The sequence below is a fragment of the Erythrolamprus reginae genome, chromosome 1 (genome assembly GCF_031021105.1).
Source record: "Erythrolamprus reginae isolate rEryReg1 chromosome 1, rEryReg1.hap1, whole genome shotgun sequence".
NCBI classification, from domain to species: Eukaryota; Metazoa; Chordata; class Lepidosauria; order Squamata; family Dipsadidae; genus Erythrolamprus; species Erythrolamprus reginae.
The window spans coordinates 132,558,998-132,580,180 of NC_091950.1; the positions used below are offsets into that span (position 1 = coordinate 132,558,998).

The window sequence follows — 21,183 nt, forward strand, 5'->3', positions numbered from 1 at the left end:
CTCCAAATGTTTCTTTCCAGCCCTAACCAGGTGCTAATGATGTTCCCAGCTCTTACCTTGCAGGTTCTTTCATTGTTACTCTTAAAATAATGTTTTCCAAGCCCTGTCTTTGCAGGCTCTTTTTCATTACTCTATTTGCTCCAAATGTTTCTTTCCAGCCCTAACCAGGTGCTAATGATGTTCCCAGCTCTTACCTTGCAGGTTCTTTCATTGTTACTCTTAAAAGAATGTTTTCCAAGCCCTGTCTTTGCAGGCTCTTTTTCATTACTCTATTTGCTCCAAATGTTTCTTTCCAGCCCTAACCAGGTGCTAATGATGTTCCCAGCTCTTATCGGCTTGAAAGCTCTTTCATTGTTACTCTCTCCCAAAAAGTTTTTTTAAGCCCTAGTCAGGGGATAAAATAATGTGCTGAAGCTGATCAGACTAAGGACGCTAGCCATGTGACTATCTGGTAGGCAGATCCCCTATTTTTCTCTCAAAAAACTGAGGTGCATCTTATAATTCCATGTGTCTTATTACTCCATAAAATACGGTGCTTAGTGAACGGTGTATTGTCTGGGTCAATTTACTAATAACGATAGTAATATGGTATGATTACTGACTAAGGAGTGACTGACTAATTAGCAATGAGAGATTTTTAAAGAAAATGCTAATAGAGTGATAAAAGTAGTAATAATACATGACAATAGTTACTGCAGAAAGAACATACCCTACAGAAAACACAAATTATTGATCACACATACATATTTTTGCACATATACACACACACATGTGCACATTCACACACACACACATCAATGGAGTGCCAATACTGTAATTCTGGTCAAGATTGCAGTCAGTATGCAGTCAGCATGTTAAGCATTTTTGGAATGAATTTTCTGAGGAGTTTTAGGACTTCAAGGCATGTGAAGATTGGTACCGGACCATATGCCTTCCAGCAATAACTTGTATGTACCCACAAAGTTTATTCCCAGAAAGGATAAACGAAAACTTTTCTTAAGCTATTTATTTCACCCATAAAAGCTTCTGCTAGTCCATCTCAAAATGGAGCCAAATTCTGCTCACTTTTGCTATGTAAAGTCTAATATTCTATTCAAGCAAATGAAAGTGGCAGGTCTCTAAAGTAAAGAAGACAATTTGGATATTCCTAGATGGTTGTATTGATCCTATCCCTGAATGTAATGGAACATTGGCAGAGATAATGAGACATTTGCATGTTGAATTTCTGCAACACTTACACCAAGGCAAAATATAATGACGTAAAAATATGTAGAGGTCAGGATATGAACCATCTGAATGAATCCCTCTTCCTGCTGAAGACTGTTAAAATCCTGAACTGAAAAATACAGAACAAGAATCTGGTAGCTCTGGAACAATGTGTCTCATTGCCTGAGTAAGCAATTTCTTGGCTGGGGAAAAATGCCAGTAAAAATACTATTAATTATGGCAATCAGCATTATCATTCATTCATTCATACATTCATTCATTCACTCACTCACTCACTCACTCACTCACTCACTCACTCACTCATTAAATGTATATGCCATGACACTCAGACTTTAATCAGAATATATGCAATATATTCATATATAAAACACAACATTCAATATTATGAATGAACAAGATCTTATTGCATGGAAATATTTTTAATAACCAGAGCAATCACAAGGGGCAGTGAGTATCCTTCTAAAAATAATATTTAATAACTTCTAAATTTGCCCGAGGATTTCACATCTACAATACTCCAACCATCTCCTCCAAGACAGCAAAAATTGGATTTAATATATACAGCACAGGATGTCAACTTCCAACTGGCTCTGTTTTGTTAGATTCTGGCATGTAACACAATCAGAATTGCTCTGCAAATCCTAGCTCAAAGGTAGAGAAAGTGAAGGGGAGGTGAATAAGAAAATAATGCCCATTTGAATATTTGACTTTTACATTTCCTTACCTGACTCTCCAACAATAACCCCCTTTACTATTTAAAACTATTGAGAAGAAGGGGGGGGAAAGTCTCTTAGTTTATTTGACCGTGAAAAATAAGGAGCAGGAAACTTAGACAAATGAGAAGTGCTAAGATGTAATACCATAAGATCTCTATAATTTCTCATAGAATCTGGTCTTTGTTTTTTTAACAATCTTTACCATATGTATGTCTAACCTTCAAGAGCAAAAATACAGTTGAGAAAAAAAAACCTAATTACACCCAAAAGTCCCAATTCTTTGATGTCTCCGGGAAGACCCATCTAAATCCAGAAGCTGCTGTTTAAAAATAAAACTAGATAGGTTTAACTCAAGAAAAGGCATCACTTTATGAGAAAAATAGAATGCTTTATCTTTCATTCCTTTTTAATATTTATTTAGTCATTTTCCTTATTGTTGTGGGATTTGGGTGTGTGTCAGTTTTTCAGTGAAATTAAGGACTAATATTTTTCAGAAAAATTGCTACCATGCATCAATCTCAAATGAATCCTTAAACTTGAACATTTCTTTAAAAATGAAAAGCCAATTTATACTACTAGTAGATATGAGTTGATTTCACTGTTTTAACTGAAATCGTGTATTATGTTCTAGCACCAAGCCCCCAGTCTCTGCGTCCTCTGAGTCCATAATTATTTGTGCAGGATGCAAGTGAACCATCACACCATGGCCTTGCCTTGTTTATTAGCAAACTGAAACCAAAGAACAAATGTTCAAGCCAAAATGAACTGCAAACTTTGAAATGCTGCACAAAGGAACAGTTCGTTGACATGGCCAATTACCAGGAAAAAAATTGTTCTTCAGAAATTCCATTCTAAGTCTGTCAAAGAGTTGGCAGACATTTGTTGTTCTAGGTCTGTCAAGCAGTCACATTATAGATGTTCAAATTGTGGGTTTCTATTTAAAGCTCTACTCCAATTCTATATTTCTAGGGACTTCCCTGAATTATAAACCATAAATGGAACATGATCACTAGCTAAGGAACTATATGACATGTAAAGTAGGAGATGTTGAATTCTGACAGACGTTCTAAAATAAGTCCTAGTTTAAACTTAAAATTTTCAGACTATCCGATCTCATAGATTTGTTATTCAGATAAAAGAGATACATTTTTGGAATCTGAATATCTTAAAAGAAGGAAAAGAGAAACCTGTAATGAAGAAACAAGAACTCACTAATACAGATGGAGCAAAATAATTTTGAATGAATTAAAGGATATTTGGAAACCGTGGATTCTGAAGTTAATTTTAAAATTGTCTGCTATTATAAATCAATTTAAAAGCAGTTATACAAGAACAAATTTTACTGGATGAGGCTGAAACTGAGGCTGATTTGAAGTGACTCTACCATATTCTTATTTCTTATTTCTTTTCTATTTTACTTTCTATTTCCTTTTCCCCTATTTATCCCTTTTCATTTTTTGTGCTTTTAAAATTGGTATTATACATTTATCTTTGTAACTGAAGAGTTTATTATGAAATGGTTCTACACATTTTCCAAGTATGGTCCTGCCAGTGAAGATGACAAAAGTATAAAGGTTCCTGTCTCAAGACCTGATGACATCATGTACACCATGATATCATAATAGCATGCACTGCATATGCTGTTTCCATCCATAAACTAGATAAATGACACAATTCACATAATTTTCATATGAAAAAATGGTATATGTCATGGGTCCCCAACCTTGGCAACTTTAAGCTTGGAGGACTTCAACTCCCAGAATTCCCCAGCTAGCAAAGCAAAGTTGGCTGGGGAATTCTGAGAGTTGAAGTCCTCCAGACTTAAAGTTGCCAAGATTAGAGACCCCTGGTATATGAGATATCATTTGTCTCACTCCTTGAACAATTCAAATGGAGGCCCGTGGGGAAGCACTGCATGCCTTGTCACATGTAGGAAAAGATATGCAAGGCTTGAGTGAATACCGAAACTACATATCAATCTGAAATAGAATACAAACTTATATTTTAAGAGAGTGTTTTGGTGAAATAAGATGGCCATGAACTATATGAAAAACTATTCATTTAATATGTTGGGCAAACCCATCTTTCAACTGTCTAAACTATTCTAATCCCAACAGTGCTAATGAAATTCAAGTAAGGGAGCCTCCAACCTTCCTAGACAATCTTCTAGATTAATCAAAAATAATAATAACCAATAGTGAAGGAGCTGTCCAACCTTGGGGGAGAATTGAAAACAGAAATCTCAAGTTCTGTAATGTAACATTTCAGGATTCCAATGCAACTAGAGGCAAACATTAGCAAAAGCATTTGAAAGGGCTGCTGAATTTTAAAACAAACAAATTAGAAATAACTCTATGGAGAGAATTTAGCTCAATTTTCTAGTTTAAAGTAAACATCTGATTAGCAGATGCAACAATTTCCAATCTCTGCTGCATAGGAACTGGGTTGTCCACATGTATGTAACTTCTAACTAAGGATTTACTCCTTCATTTACTCAAGCCAATCTAGTTAGCTTGTGTGTTTGTTTGTTTGTGTGTGTGTTTATTTATGTGTAGAAGGAAGAAGGAAGGAAGGAAGGAAGGAAGGAAGGAAGGGAGAGAGACAAAAACCCCCACTGAATTTCAGGAAGCAATCTAGTGCGACTAAGGAATCTCCAAAAATTATTTTCACTGTGTGAGGGAAACATGTCATTGTGAAGTGAAAGAAAACAGTACACACTGCCTATATATCAAAGCACTGTACTCTTTACTTAACATACGAGAACAACACAACAGCTTTCTTTTCTACATGAAAGAGTTCAATCTAAGGAGTGCCATATTTCGATTATGCTTTAAATTGTGCTGACTGAGACAATTTAAAGTGAGCATCTGCTCTAGGATGAAAAGTTGATTTCAGTGTTTGTTTCCCCCCCCCAAGCCAATTTTTTTAAAGATCTCAAATACATCAGAACTTATGCTTATCCAGTTCATAAATGAGGACAGTGGAGCTTATTCCCAAATAGTAATGCTGATATCCTGTCAGCAATGTATTTATTTATTAAAATACAAATCCACTTCTTATATAGGCTGGGTAATTCTGCACTAAAGTATGGACACACTATCACAAAGGTGTAACAGAAAATAGAAGATTGAACCTTAGCAAAGCCTGCTTTGTCTTCTTCATTTTTAAGGAGATAGTTAATATCTTTAAAAAAAATATTTTATCATAATCTAACATTTCAGTCTGTCTCTCATATTAGTTTGAAAGCTACATAGATCTTTTGATATCGGATATTCCTTCTTCCATTTTTTTCTGGTAAGCAGAAGATAATCATTATGTTGGATTATAGATACAAAAATAATTATTTTTGTAGAAAGAATACTTTGGATTGGATTGACACTGGTCATGTTTTATCCCCTTTTACATCATTGAGAGAAACTTGCTAACATGGTTAGATTTTTTTTTTGTACAATATCAAACTGATTCACAAAAAGTGATGCTTTATTTGCTCTTCAAGTCAAAGGATTGAAGTCAAAAGGGATGAACAAATACCTTTTCTTGAAGTAACATCTGAAAAAAATATAGCTTATGGTCTACCTCTCAGAGTCGCTCTGTGGAGTGAGATGGGAAGCATATAAAACAAACAATCAAGTAAATATTTTAGGGAATTTGCACATGAACCGTCTTCCAATGATGGGAACAGGAAGTAGCAAGCACACTTAGAAAGAGCTTGGTCATTGAGATGGACTTGAGGGTGAGATGGTCATTGAGATGGACATGAGATGGACTTGAGGGTGGTGGCACAGAGTTAGTTTGGTATAGTGATGAAACTTCTACCCTAGAAAACAAGAGACTGTGAGTTCTAGTCATGCTTTAAGCATAAAAGCCATCTGGATCACATTGGACCAATCACTCTTTCTCAGCCCAACTGACCTTATAAGATGGTTGTGGGAAAATTAGAGGAGGAAGGAGTATTACATATGTTTACTACCCGTAGTTAAAGTAATAAAGGCGGGATAAACATAAATAAAGGTAAATAAATAAATATCCTTGTTGTCCATATATTCTTGTTGCCAGCAGGCACGCTTAGCAGAGAACAGTATTCCTAACTCCTCCATCACATACAGACAGAAACTTTGAGTGGTTTTAAAAGAAAGGCAGACCTAGAATTGGGGTGGAGGTTGGGTACCAAGGCTGAGAAATTGTTTTCATCTTTCCAGCAGCCTCAGAATTAATTTATTAGAATCCTGAGGGAAAGGGGCATCTATGTAAATAGGAGGTCGGGAGTTGTTGCTTCAAGACATAAGTAAACAGCTTTTACCAGTAACTAGGTTCTGTGCTAATTTTGTTGATTTTTGGTTGCTCTTTGCCATGACCTCAAAATGGAAGAGGAAGAAGGGTAATTCTTTGTTTCTTTACTAGGGTCATGGGATGGGAAATCCTAACTGTAATGTACCAGTGTCATTTTACATGTGCTGCTTGGAGCATGATATTGACTATTGGCTTTATCACTACTGAATTGAAGGGGAGGAATTGAAAGTTGGGGCGAACTCTTCTAGCCAATGCCTTAATGCTCTGCGACTAGGACATGGTAATACAGTAATTATTTCTTTTTACTTTTTAATGGACAGAATGGCAGTACAGGGTGGGACAGTCCTCTCTCTCTCTCATTTATCTAACATTAGAAGAGCATGCTAGATGAGGCTTCACCTGAATGATCATTATAGCTGCAAGAACTATCAAAGACTAACTATGAAGCAAGAGGTACATTAGGGCCAGAATTTGAATATCAAGAAATTTTGGGGAAAGACGATTGGAGACCTCCAACCTTCCAACTTCTAGATTCATCCAATTTCTGCATCAACTCCCTTCCTCCTCCTCTCTCTCTCTCTCTCCACCCATCTCCAAATTTGATAAATAATTTCCAAAGCAAGAAATATATGCTATTCTTTATCCACACATCAATTGTTTCGATCTTTTACTTTCTATGTTAGTATTGGACTAGGACTGGAAATATCAAATTCAAGACCACCCACAGTTATGGAAATTAACCAGGTAACTTTGGACCAATCTTATTGTCATAGCTCAAGCAACTTGATAAACTTGTTGTGTAGGAGGAATAAAATGAAGGAAGATCCCTGTTGTGAGCTGTTTTGATCTCCTAGACGAAAGGCAGGATGTAAACCTAACAATCAAAAACTAACAATTATCTATTGCTGTATCATACAAATTTCAAAATGTCTCTCACCTCTGTTATTAAAAAGGAGAGTGTACCTAAATGTAAAAACAGGGCTAGTTTTGCAAATAGAAATCTGCTTATAACAAATAGGATTACTTTTCCCTCTTTCCTCCAATTATCTGAGAAGATCTGGGGATCTTTGGCTGGCAAAAACCATTCCATCAGCAAATTCAAAGGCATTCATCTATTGGCAGAAGAGGTAACCACCTAGCTTTTTAGATTGTCATTTGGTTTGCTTGATGGAAGCCTCAAGTATTTACAAACATGCACCCCGTTTTTCACAATCAATTAACCCCTAATGCTAAACATTGTTAAAGATTCTAGATAAAGGTTTTCTTACTCCAGAGGGGAAACTGCTTGTATTAGATGCTGGGATATGCTCTATGTGAAGTTGAATATATTACATAGGTGCAGCGGTGGGCTACGAACCAGAACACTAAATTGCGCTCGACACGGCGGCTCATAACTTCTTGCAGGACCAGTGCGATTTTGCTGCTGTACCTGTAAAGGTAGCAAAATTGTGCCCCTGTTTCAGTGAGGTTTTACCTGCGACTCCATGCACAATTTTGCTAGCTCCACAGGTACAGCAGCAAAATCATACTGTTCCCGCAAGAACTTACGAGCCACGGCGGCAAGCGCAATTTAGCGTTCTGGCTCAGAGCCATCACTGCATAGGTGTTAACATATGCAGAATCACTCTGAGATCACAAGGCAACCATCAAACATGGCAGGGGTTCAGTGATGATTTGGGGTGCTATTTCTTGGAAATCCGCCGGGCCAATGATTTACCTTCATGGAAGAATTAACAGCCATCACTTTTTAGGAATTTTGGCTGACCAAATTCATCCTATGTTTCAAGAACTGTTTCCAGAGGGGTATGCCATCTTTCAAGATGATAATGCACCAATCCATAGAGCAAGAAGTGTTAAAGAATGGCACGAGGAACATTCTAATGAAGTTCAGCACCTCATCTGGCCACCACAATCACCAGACCTCAACGTTATTGAGCATTTATGGTCGACTTTAGAGATTCAAGTAAAAAGTCGATTCCTACCACCATCGTCTCTAAAAGACCTGGAGGGTGCTTTAACTGAAGAATGGGCTAAAATTCCTGTGGAAACAATTCACAATTTGTATGAATCAATACCTCGGAGAATTGAGGCTGTATTTGCCGCAAAAGGTGGACCAACACCATATTAAAAGATATTTTGATGATTTTTCAAGGTGTTTCCATTTGTTTTTCCACCCCCTGTAGGATATAAGTAGATAAGGCAGGTTCAATACTCACACTGAGTAGGAGGCACTTGTTTTCTTTGATGGCTCCTATGCATCCCACAAAGCCAATGATCATCACAAAAGTCCCTGTAATGATCAACAGGTTGGCAGCTGACAGGGAAGGGAAGGAAGAAGAGAGGGTAGCGAAGTTCCCTTGAGTAACGGCTAGCCATATGCCAACTCCAAGGATCCCACAGCCTCCCAGCTAGGAAACAAAAATACAAAGAAAAACAAGCTCAGTCATATTGCAAAGAGAGATATTCTCATTATCAGAATCACTATTGCTTTTCATCAGCATCAGCAGCAGTAGGAACAGCATTATCCAGAAGAATGATTATTTTTGAATATAAGCATATTTCTTTCCATTGAAATTACATTGGCCCCCTAAGTCGGGAGAAACGCCTATAGAACTGCTGATGCACGTTCACCTTGGGGCACAGATCGTATAAACCATCATGGAACTTTTTGGTTCACTAAGCCCTTTCATAAAACAGCAAGGAGCAGGGAACATGGTTAAGCTCTGATCTCCTCCTCCGGGAATAAATTAAAGTAATTTAAATCAGCATCACAAAGTGAGCTGCCACAGAGTTAGGATTTTAGAAATAAAGCTCAAGGACCTCAGCCAAGCAGCTTTGCTCTAGCTGTCATGTTTTTGCTTAAAGGAAATGTACCCATTGCAAATCCCCCCGCCAACCCCCCCCCCTAATAAGTTCATGTGTGGCTGGAGACTAAAACAAACAAACAAACAAACAAAACATGGCATAATTTAGACAACTCGGAGATTTGAAAAGCGGAGCCGGTCTCAGCTGTAAAACTCATTGCCGCAGGCAGAGAACTGCCAGAGGCTTTCTCAGCTGTCCTGCTTACAGCTGTAATATGTAGGGTGATTTTTCAAAAGTGTTCAGGGATCAGAGCTTTCCCATTTCATTTCCAAGAGGAGGCGTGCTTCCAAAGAGCATCAGTAGGCATGTCTCTCCTTGCTTCTACTGCCTTTAACCATTCCACCCTGTAAGTGAGTTATAGCTTTTCTCTGCAAACATGTCGCTTTAAACTAGAAAGGTTCTTTCTGGGTGCCAAGACTCCTGGACTCTGGACTAGGGAGGAATTCAAGAGCCAAGAAAAATTAGGGCAGATATGCCAAAACAGACATGTGCTGATGGCCAACACTGCCACCAATACAACACTCATGAGTAAAAGGAGAGAGATCATTAGTCCCCTTTTTCTTTGCCAGTGTGAACAACAAGAAACTAGTTGGAGGTATATATTACAATTCCAAAAGCTGCCATCTGCTTAATAACAAGTAGGCTTTGGTTCTAAGCCCAGACAACATTCAAATGATTAATGATAGTGGAAGGGGAAAAAAAACTAATTATAGAAAATTCTGGGGGGAAATGACCAACTGAAAACAGTTCAAGAATAAGCAGAACCAACATTTGAGGACTTCTTTTCATACACTGCTCAAAAAAATAAAGGGAACACTTAAACAATACAATATAAGTATATAACTCCAAGTAAATCAAACTTCTGTGAAATCAAACTGTCCACTTAGGAAGCAGCATTGATTGACAATCAATTTCACATGCTGTTGTGCACATTCAACTTTGTACAGAACAAAGTATTCAATGAGAATATTTCATTCATTCAGATCTAGGATGTGTTATTTGAGTGCTCCCTTTGGTTTTTTTGAGCAGTATATAGTAACAATTTTATTAGTTTAAAGTGTAGCATACAAAGAAAATACAAAAGTAAATAGGACTTTTTAAAGGAGCCAGTAGATTAGCTCCTTGTTTCTCCCTGGATAAAAGAGAGAGATACATGAGATTACCTAAACTGTTGGAAACTGAAATAGTCATCCCTTTTCCTCACAAATAAACACAAGACAATGATTACTGATTAGAGAGGAGAAATTTACCATAATTCCTTTAGCTGAAAATGGAGCCTTTCAAAGGAGACTAAATTTGGACACTTCTCTTGCTAACTACATTTAGAATTTGTTTATTAATGGCTTGAAACAAGCTACATACTTTCAAAAGAACAAGGCATCAAATACCTGGCGAGTGAGTGCCTTCAAACCTTAATACAGTGGTACCTCTTCTTACAAACTTAATTCGTTCTGTGACCAGGTTCGTAAGTAGAAAAGTTTGTAAGTACTGTAGAAGCAATTTTTCCCATAGGAATCAATGTAAAAGCAAATAATGCGTCCAAACCCACTAAGAAAGAAATAAAAGCTCAGAATTCGGGTGGGAGGAGGAGGAGGAAGAAGAGGAGGAGGAAGACAGTCGCTGCTGAAGGAAAAAGGGGAGGGGAATCAAAAAAATCCAAAACTTTATGGCTTAAAAAAAAAAGAGGGACTCTGATGCAGTGAGGAAAATCACCCACCTCCAATACACCCACCATGAGGCTGCCTCCCATACACTGCGCCAGAGAGAGAAACCCAAGCAGGCGAGAGGGGGAAACCTCCCGCTCCTTTGACCGAAAGGCAGCAGCTGTTGCTGCTACCTGCTGCCTCTTCCTTCCTATGCTGAAGGGCTCCCCTCTCCTCTCGCTCACTTGCTTTGTAGCCAGTGCCTTTCCTTCACTGTGGTTTGGCTGAAGCCGAGTTGATCCAGCCGGGGCGAAGTGCCGGGAAAGTTGAATTATGTGTTAATTTTAATACAGTAGAACTCTGTTTGGGTTTTTTGCTGACAATTGTATAAGGAGAAAATATTGCTTACTTCAGGGATTGTATAATGAGGAGATTTATATTAGTTAATTAAGGGGGGGGGGGTGAAACAAAATTGTGAATATGTTTTTGCTAATCAATTAAAATCACAAATATAAGGAAACTGCCATCATCAAAAAGTAAACATCAGAATTAAGGGAATATGAACTTCTAGATGTAAGTGAAGAGGTGGGTTACAATGGCCTTGAAAGAGCCAAAGTAAGTTCATCTCCTTTCATAATTTTGCATGTTTCACTACAATTCTGTGATCAATGTAGAACAACCTACTCATTATGTGACGCCCCAGCTCTGTCTTTGATGCTTGCAACAAACAGGGCAGTTAAACACCGGGGAGGTCATAATAAGATGGATTGCATTTGACTTCATGGGTCATAGGCTTGTTATAGACTGAAGCGTTATAAAATATACATCAAACACTAAGGAAAAGAAGAAAATAGCTTTATAATATAAAAGCGTCAGCTCTTTTTATTCTGCAGCTTTAAGAATAGTCTTTCAGAGTACAGATGTTTCTAGATGTTTCTGTTAATGTATGAGCAGTGTAATCCTTGTTTACCAAGGTTGTGCAGAAACATTTAGATTGAGATCAGCCACAGACAGATATATTAACTTGAATTAAAGTTTACTTTGAGAAATAATATATTCAGATAAACAGTCTAAAGTCATACACATAATAAGTCAGAATAACAATCCAAATATTACCAAGTACATAGTTTTTCTTGTCAGTTGTCTTTGTCATAATCAGTAAACAAAGATGTCAAGCCTAAACACATTTAGCTATAATATATAATTGCAACATAGAGACATTGCAGAGCATGCATACAGTGAGTAACCTTTAAACAGTGAGTAGCTTAGACAAAGGAGAAACAAAGAGGATGGCTCAGAGATATAAGCTATGAACTCTAGCTCCCTCTTGTGGCAGTCTGCAACACCTCAGCAAATCAGACATAGCTCAGTTTATATACAGTGATCCCCCGAGTTTCGCGATCTTGATCTTTGCGAAACGCTGTATCGCGATTTTTCCACCCGATGATGTCACTCCCTTCCTTTCTCATCTTTCTTTCTCTCTCTCTTTCTCTATCTTGCTTCTTCCTCTCTCACACTCTCTTCCTCCCTCTCTCATCTCTTTCTTTCCTTCTCTCTCTTTCTCTATCTCTCCCCCTCTTGCTCTCGAGCGGCAAGCGAGCAGCCGGGCGGGCGGGTGAACGGGCAAGCGGAGCGGCCGGCCGGGCGGGTGAACGGGCAAGCGAGCGGCCGGGCGGGCGGGTGAGCGGGCAAGCGGAGCGGCCGGGCGGGCGGGTGAACGGGCAAGCGAGCAGCCGGGCGGGCGGGTGAACGGGCAAGCGGCAAGCAATCTTGGGGTTTCCCCTTTGCCTGGGCGGCGGGAAGACCCAGGGAAGGTTCCTTTGGCCGCCCAGCAGCTGATCTGCTCCGCAGCGCGGCAGCAGCGAGGAGCCGAAGATGGGGTTTCCCCGTTGCCTGGGTCTTCCCCGCCGCCCACACGCAAACTCCACCATCTGCGCATGTGCGGCCATGGAAAAAGGGGCGCGCATGCGCAGATGGTGTTTTTACTTCCGCACCACTACATCCCGAAAAATCGATTATTGCGAGGGGTCTTGGAACGGAACCCTCGCGATAATCGGGGGATCACTGTATTGCCAACCCAACTGTTTTGGGTAGAGTTCTAACAGTTTCCTTAATAATGGGTTGTTTTTGTTTCCACAGAATAGAACAGTTTAAAGGGAGCACTCTAACGCATATTTTCTTGATAGCATGGAAATGTGGCATCCTGCATTCAAACCAAAATTTTTGGTGAAAGTTTTGATTTGAATACAGGATGTCACATTTCCATGCTATCAAGAAAATTATGACCTTTGGATCAGAAAGTACAATCATAATAATGATAATTATAACACTTAGACTTATATACCACTTCACAGTGCTTTATAGCTTTTTCTAAGTTGTATTTAGAATCTGCAATCCAACAAGACAGACACAGACTGAGGATAATCAGAACTGCAGAAAAAACAAATGCTACCAACCTGCCTTCCATTGAGGACCTGTATACTGTATGAGTCAAAAAGAGGGCAATGAAAATATTTATAGACACCTCACATTCTGGACACAAACTGCTTCAGTTCCTACCCTCAAAACAACACTATAGAGCACTGTACATCAGAACAACTAGACACAAATGCTGTTTTTTTCCTGAACGCCATCACTCTGCTAAACAAATAATTCCTTCAACACTGTTAAACTGTTTCCTAAGTCTGCACTACTATTAATCTTCTCATCATTCCCATCACTTATCTCCTCCCAGAAATGATTGTATGACTGTAACTTTGTGGCTTGTATCCAGTGAAGGGCTACCAAAATTTTTACTACCACACAGTGGGCGTGGCTTATGCAGGACACCCTGCATTTTCTTTCAACATCTTTCAGTGCAAATTGGGTGCTCTGGGGTGGAGCAATGATAGGTATTTTTTGTTCTCTAACAGAGTACCTCTTAAATTGGTATAAATATATATCTTGATTGCCTATCTCAATAACGTTTTTCACTTGTAAATAGCAATTATATATTTAAGAATTTCAAAACCTTTGACGATATGCATTAATAGTTAGGAACTTCAATTGCATAAAACCCAGATTATACAGTCCACAGATGTTTTTACTGCTGGTTCAAAACTTTTCAAAAAATTGCTTGTGACTTTTTTGCAAATGAACTTCAAATAAACAGCAACCTTAAAAGTTGGGTTTTCCCATTATGTCTGCTTTCCATGAAAGTTTAATTCAAACATAAATCTTCTTCCCAACATATTTCAAATATGTCTTAGAGAATTTAGTGCAGAAGAAAAAAACAGAATAGTGACTAAAATGGAAGGCTTCCAAGATATTATAGAGGAAGGATAATACCTTTGTAATTATGTGCATTAATGGTTTCTGAAATACAAAATTCTACATTTTTTGCTGCAATCTAGAGATCATACAGAGTTTTGCAGCCTAGAACTGACAACCCAAGGTATGGTCCTAGGTAAGATCTAATAAACTGCAGATTGTGGTCTCATCAATGGTGAGTCATGCAGAGGGGAGTTCACTGCCCTTAGAGACATTTCCCCTTTGAACCATATCATCTTTACAAAGCACAAAATGTCGAGTTTCCAAGTAATAGTTTCAAAGCAAACTAAACTCCAAGGCTTGTAGATTTCTCAAAGAATGGTTTCATTGGATCAGTGTTCCCTCTAATTTTTTTTTGGGGGGTGGTGGAAAAGTATAGTGTCTGAGCGGCAGTCCCTTTGGGACTGGGCGACACAGAAATATTTAAAAAATAAATAAATAAACAAACAAACAAACAAACAAACAAACAAACAAATAAAAAACCCACCTTGTTTTGCCTCAGAGAATTTCAAAATAAAATACTGTACTGTGTGTCTATAACAGTGAGCTCATAATAGGGCAACTCTATCAATATCAAAATGCCACTTAAATAGTTGAGCTAGTTTCAAACTAGATTTTGATTTTCTTTCTCTCTTCCTTACTCCCATTCTTTTTCTTTCTCTTTTCCTTCCTCTCTTTTTTCTATCTGTTTCTCTCTCTTCCTCTCTTCCTCTCTCTCTCCTTCCCTCTCACTCTTTCCCTCTTGGCTTCTGGGCAGGTTTGAAAAACTCTGAGTTGATGATGATTTTTAAGTGAGCGATTGCTCACTGCTCAGCTTAGAGGGAACTATGCATTGGATCTATCATATTGGCACTGATCTGGTGAAAACCAATTCTGAGGATTCCCGAGGTTTTCACCAAATTAAAAGTTTTTTTTTCCCTTTCCCCAAACATTCAATCACATAGTCCAATCAGGGAGCAGTCCAGTTGCTTTAGTAATGTCACTCCTCCTCTCCCTCTGAGTAGGTGTGAGAATGTATTTTTTTTTTTTGGCTATTGTAAGAAAAACTCAGGAGACCAGGAATAGCAAAAGCAAAAATTTTATTTCAAATAAAGTAACCCCCCCCCCCAATATGCACATTGAAACCACAGAAACCAAATGTCCGTGTGTTTTAAGGTAACTAATCTGCATAGCGTTTTCATACATTTTTCACTCCCATATCCTCCCATATGCCGCACCCCTAATTTACTCCCATATTGGGATGGTTCCTTAATGATTCAGCACTTCCACTGTCCACTGTCCATCTCCTTTTTTGGGTATATCTCCCTCAACTACTTGGAACTTTCCAGAATTCATTCATCATTGATATTATATTTATTGGGCCTACAGTTACTGTTCTGGTCTCCGGCTAAGGCCGCTGTTAATTGGAATAAAGGCTTGCTGAATGCAGAGATTTATAAAAACAAACATCATCTTTATTTCTTTCTTCCTTCTGTTACAAACTGCGTCATAGGCATGCAGTCACTTTTATCTCAGTCTTTGGTAATTAAGGAAGCAAAAAACATCCTCAAAAGCATTCCTCCATTCATCTTAAAATTTATGGCTAGGCAACATTTGCTCAGGGTAATAAAAACTGCAATTAAAAACACATAAAACAAAACTTACTTTCAAAGCCGCGTAAAGGCACCTCCATATTGATTCATAGCAGAATTGAAAACTCCACCTTTCATCTCCACTGACACTCGGACGTGATGAATTAATTACTTAATTAATTAACCCGTTCCTCTCCTAATATTTCTTCCCTGCCACTTGTTCCCTTCGTCTGTGTAATCGTCTGAAAGAAGGATTTACCCATCTGACATCTGTCTCTCCTTCACTTGAATTGGAACTCATAGGAACATCCTGTGGTTGGTCTCCCCCTTCTTCCTCTATATGTAAATCAGGACCTGCCACTATCCGAATCAGAATCTGCAAAATCCTCACACTGAACAGGAGTATACACAACAGTTACCATATAATTTTCACATCTCCTGTTCATTCTTTCTAAAGGTCATTTGCACATGGGCCTCTGATACATTTCCATATTTGTAGAGGAACAGATCTTCTCCTTTTATAGGAACAAGGCTTGTTTGAGGCAAATGAGATAGGGCCTTATGATTTTTCTTATAGCTATTGTTGTGGTTAGCTCTGGCCCAGCTCCTGCCCCAAGGACTGTGGATGTGGGGGAGACATCCACATGCTGCAGGCCTGTTTTGCCCCTGGTGGAATCTGCTGATGAAGGCTCCTCTGACCAAGAAGACATGAGTGACAGGGAGGAGGAGCGTGTGGCAGACAGCTCAAAAGGAGATCAATTATCTAGCTCCTCCTTGGATTCAGAACAAGAGTTAATGATACAGCCACGCATGCGGAGAGCGATGCATAGGCAACAACAACTGAGAGAATATTATCAAAGAAAATGAGGCCACCTGTGGTTGGGTGGGGCTGTGGTAATTAGTGAGGCTGCTATAAATAGCAGCCTGTGGGTTTGGCCATTGTGGAGGATTATCTGATCGTTGTGTTTCATGCCTGCTTTACTGACTTTGACCTTTTGTGTGCTGCTTTTTCCCTGCTTTGAAACTAAACCAGAGCAAAGTATGTTTCACTTTGTGAAAGAAGAAGGACTGTGAATTGCCTCACAACTGCAAGCTAAGTATCTCAGAACTGATAAGGGACTTGTACAAATTACCAGTTTGTTTGGAGATGAGTGCTCTTTGCTATACCAAAAGAGGGCTTAGTTTAAGTGAATTTTCATTATAAAGAACATTGTTTTGAATTTTCAAATGTGTGTGTGTCTGAAATTTGTACCTGTGAATTTTTGGGAGGGGTCTACCAGAGAGCCCGACAGAACAGCTATAAACTCCAGCTATCTCTATTCCTGCCCTTTCTATCCCTCAACTCCAGTGTGACAATGCTAAAGCTTCCAAATGGCTCTGGTGAGGTCACCTTCAGAGTTGACACAAAGCTTTATGTCTTTTAGCAGAAGTCTTGTTCATACATCCAGGCTCTCTTTTGCTGCCTGAAGTTTTTTTTTTTTTTAAAGGACCTGGTTCCCTTACATGCACAATTCATGTGTTTACATGAAGCAGTAACACCACTCAGCCTCTGAGGTGCCAAGTGCCTCATAGACATCATTCTGAAGGGTGATACATTGCGAGTTGCATATGCAAGTAGACAGCATAATCATCATACAAGACAAGCAGCCTGTTAATCCGGAACCAGTAGAGAAGAGCTGCACACACTTCAGGATTTGCGAGGAATTAATAGAATAACAGAGTTGGAAGATAACTTAGAGGTCTTCTAGTCCAGGCAGGAAACCCTAAGCCATTTCAGACAAATGGTTGTCCCAATTTTTTCTTAAAAACTTCCATTGTTGGATAACCCACAATTTTTGGAATCAAGTCATTCCACTGATTAATCATTTTGTTGGGAAATTTCTCCTTAGTTCTAGGCTGCTTCTCTAAGTTTCTATCCACTGTTTTTTGTCCTATCTTCAGGTGCTTTGGAGAATTGGCTGGCCTCCTCTTCTTTCTGGCAGCCCCTTAGATATTAGAATTGTCTTGGACAATATTATTTTATTTTATTTTTTATTTATTTATTAGATTTGTATGCCGCCCCTCTCCGAAGACTCGGGGCGGCTAACAACAATAAAAAAGACAATGTGAACAAATCTAATATTAAAAATAATCTAAAAAACCCCAATTTAAAGAACCAATCATACATACAAGCATACCATGTATAAATTCTATAAGCCTAGGGGGGAGGGAAAATTTCAATTCCCCCATGCCTGACGACAGAGGTGGGTTTTAAGGAGCTTGCGAAAGGCAAGGAGGGTGGGGGCAACTCTGATATCTGGGGGGAGCTGGTTCCAGAGGGTCGGGGCTGCCACAGAGAAGGCTCTTCTCCTGGGTCCCGCCAAACGACATTGTTTAATCGACGGGACCCGGAGAAGGCCAACTCTGTGGGACCTAACCAGTCACTGGGATTCGTTCAGCATAAGGTGGCCCTGGAGATATTCTGGTCCGATGCCATGAAGGGCTTTATATGTTGAAAAGGTATCCAGTAGAAGCTGATACCCAATGATAGTTGTTTAAGTCTGTGCCCAAGCTAACTACTTCCTTCCACATAAAGGCAATTTTGGTCTCATCTCAGAGATTATTCCAAGACTATTTGGGCCATATCTAGCTGTCTAATTCCATCCAATTTCTTGGTTTATTGTACAGTCTGAAAATGCAAACCATCTTGGATGGACAAATGGGGAATAAAGAACAGGCACTAATTTTTTGCTTCTGTTGCTGTCAACTACTCCTCTATTTCCCTCCATCACTTGATACTAAAGATGTGAAATCAATGGATAACCATATTGCTTTTTTTAATGAAAGATGGTCCCACCATTCCTTGCCAAACAATTCACCAAGGAGTGATGAGAGGGTGACGCCAGTGAGTTTGCTACCATACAAAAGAAGAATAGAAACAAAACTACTAGCGTGGGTTGGATCTGATAGTTTTACTATCTGAGGAAAGCCCCTCCCCACTCAATTGTCAAAAAGAGAAGAGACACTAATCATTGAAACAAAAGAGTAACAACAAAGAAGCCAATGCACAAAAAAAGGACTTCAAAAATGGCATGATGCATTAGCAAATAAGCGCCAGGCTTGTATTGATTTTGCAGGCAATGTGTGAAGCCAGGCTTGTTTATCAAAGATGACACCTTCAGCTAGTTTCCTGATGACGGCAGCATTTATCCGCCTTAAATTAAAATGCAGCAGGTCTTGAATGCTGGTCCTGAGTAATTATTTTTGACACCTCCTCTATCCTACACAATTACGACAGATACATTACCACCTCGTTTCCTTATCTTTATTCTTGAGCCAAGACGTAGAGGGGTAATGTGATGCGGTTATTTATGTGAACAAGGCCGTTCTTATCAATTGTAAGCCACCTTGGGAGACTGGAAAATGAGGGAGCAGTTTCATTTTGACAGAGCGGTCTTGAGGTGTCGGGCAAGGGCAAGCTTCACATTCCCCCTCCCCTTTGAATATTCAAAACTTTCAATCTCTCTTCTGTTGAACATAAGCATAGGCATCTGTTTTTTTATAGTATTTTATTAACCATTACAGCTACAAAGGTAAAAACTGATGCAAACCAACTAAAAAAATAAAAGAATAAATTAAAACAAAGTGTAGAAAATAATGACAAAAAATCCAGAGAAAAATAAGCATGTAGTAATGAAAAAGACAAGGGTCGCCCAGAAAGCAATGCACCACATTTTTCTTCTCAGCCTACAGTAATAGTGTGAATGTGAAACTTTAGATATACCTTATTTGAATTGTCAGGAGTGCATATGTAATTTTTGTGTTTCTTCAGACAGATAGCGTAGCTGCATCAGTGTTTCAAAATGGCGTCTGTAAGTTATAAGCAGCGTGCTGTCATTGAATTTCTCACTGCAGAGAAAGAAACTGTTGGGAACATTCACAAACATTTGTGTACAGTTTATGGAGAATCTGCAGTCGACAGAAGTACAGTTAGTTGCGGAAGACATTTTGAGGGCGAAGAGGTGATTTGCACAGTGCAGAAATGGCTTCGTGACCAGAACAAGGAGTGGTACCGACAAGGCATACATGCCCTTGTGCCTCACTGGAGGAAGGCCATAGAATGGGACGGAGATTACAGGGAAATATAGGGAGTGTAGAAGAAACGTCATTCTTTCTTGTGTGTAAGTTTCATTGTGTTCAATAAATAATTGTTGAAGAAAAAAAATGTGCATTACTTTCTGGGCGACCCTCGTATATAAATATATATAAATGTATATAAATGACCACATCTTTCAACACAAGTATAAAAATTGGGTATCTTATGGTCTCTTAAAATACAACAAATGATCTCTTCTTCCAATATGCTACTTGTTTATAATCAAATCCTCAAGTTACTGAGTCCTGATCAGCAGAAGTCCATCAAGAGTTACCAGACATAACAACATACAGGTAATCCTTGAGTTACAAATACAATGAATTTCATTCATAACTTGAGGATTCTGTTGTAGCCCACCAGCAGCCCATGCAGCGGATAGCGCATTCCATTCAAGAGGAGACCGACTTGGTGATGCGCCAGCGGCCTGTGCAGCTGGCACCTAAGTCACACAATGAGGAGGCTGGTAAGGACTTGGTGCCAGAGGCAAAAGTACAGCCAGGGCCTTTGGAACTTCCAGCACCGCATAGCAGTGATGAGGAAGAATGTTATAGTGCCTCTGTGGCCATTCATAAGGGCAAACAATTTATGTGCTGCTGCAATATTCATAATTTTGGGACTTTATCATAAACACTTGGGGGAGGTTATCATGTAAGTGAACTGTTGTAATTTGAGTATTACCTGTATCATTTTTAACCTTGATCAAATAAACTAGCTTTATATTTCTTCTATTTGATTTTTAACAAACTTGATTTTTATTTCCTTCAAATAATGTCCTATAAATTGATAAATTTTCATTTTTTTCTTGTCCCTTCTCACAGAATTCTTCAAAGATATAGCAAGTCTCTACTATAAATTGTTAAATAAAAATTCCTAAAGGATATGCATTGTTTAAGCACTGAGCAGGTTCTCTACCATTCTATAAGTGGGTTGGAAGATATATAACATTAAAAGGAATGGCAGTGATGAGAAAAGTATTTTTTTAAACAACTAGCTGCACATCCAGTTGAGACATCAATGATAATGATGAGTAATGTTAAATATGTAATTACAAAACTTGTATCGGCTACAGTTGTTATTTATGCTCTTTCTTAGCATTCCACTCTTTCTTGTTGTTCCAGAAAATTTCATACATGTCTTTCCAGGCTTCTGAAAGTTGAAGTTAATTTGGAGTTATTTCAAGTTCACTTTGAGTCTTAATTAATTTGTTTTAGATGATACCCTGATTTCACAAAATTATAGATCCAAAAACGTAGTACAACACAATAACATATCATATCATGTTTTTCTTCTAGCTCAAATTAATTTTATTGTTTATGACTTCTTCAATCTGAAGACAATCAATTTACCATTATATTAGAATGCAGAAGAAGGTCCTGTCAGTTTGTAACATGAATGATGAAATGACAGGTAGACTGCAAGAGAATACA

The 21,183-nt window shown here is 38.6% G+C and overlaps 1 protein-coding gene across 9 annotated transcripts in view; it reads right to left on the reverse strand.

Moving 5' to 3' along the window:
* The window catches only part of TSPAN4 (tetraspanin 4), a 952,022-nt gene that overhangs the window by 112,024 nt on the left and 818,815 nt on the right, over positions 1-21,183 (reverse strand). For 8 of the 9 annotated variants that reach the window (XM_070765236.1, XM_070765240.1, XM_070765263.1 and 5 more), the window contains one exon: positions 8,450-8,641. In XM_070765236.1, coding sequence (XP_070621337.1) covers positions 8,450-8,641 — 192 coding nt within the window. Of the gene's footprint in view, positions 1-7,596; positions 7,598-8,449; positions 8,642-21,183 lie in introns of all 9 variants that reach the window. The other variant, XM_070765268.1, reaches the window with a different exon arrangement.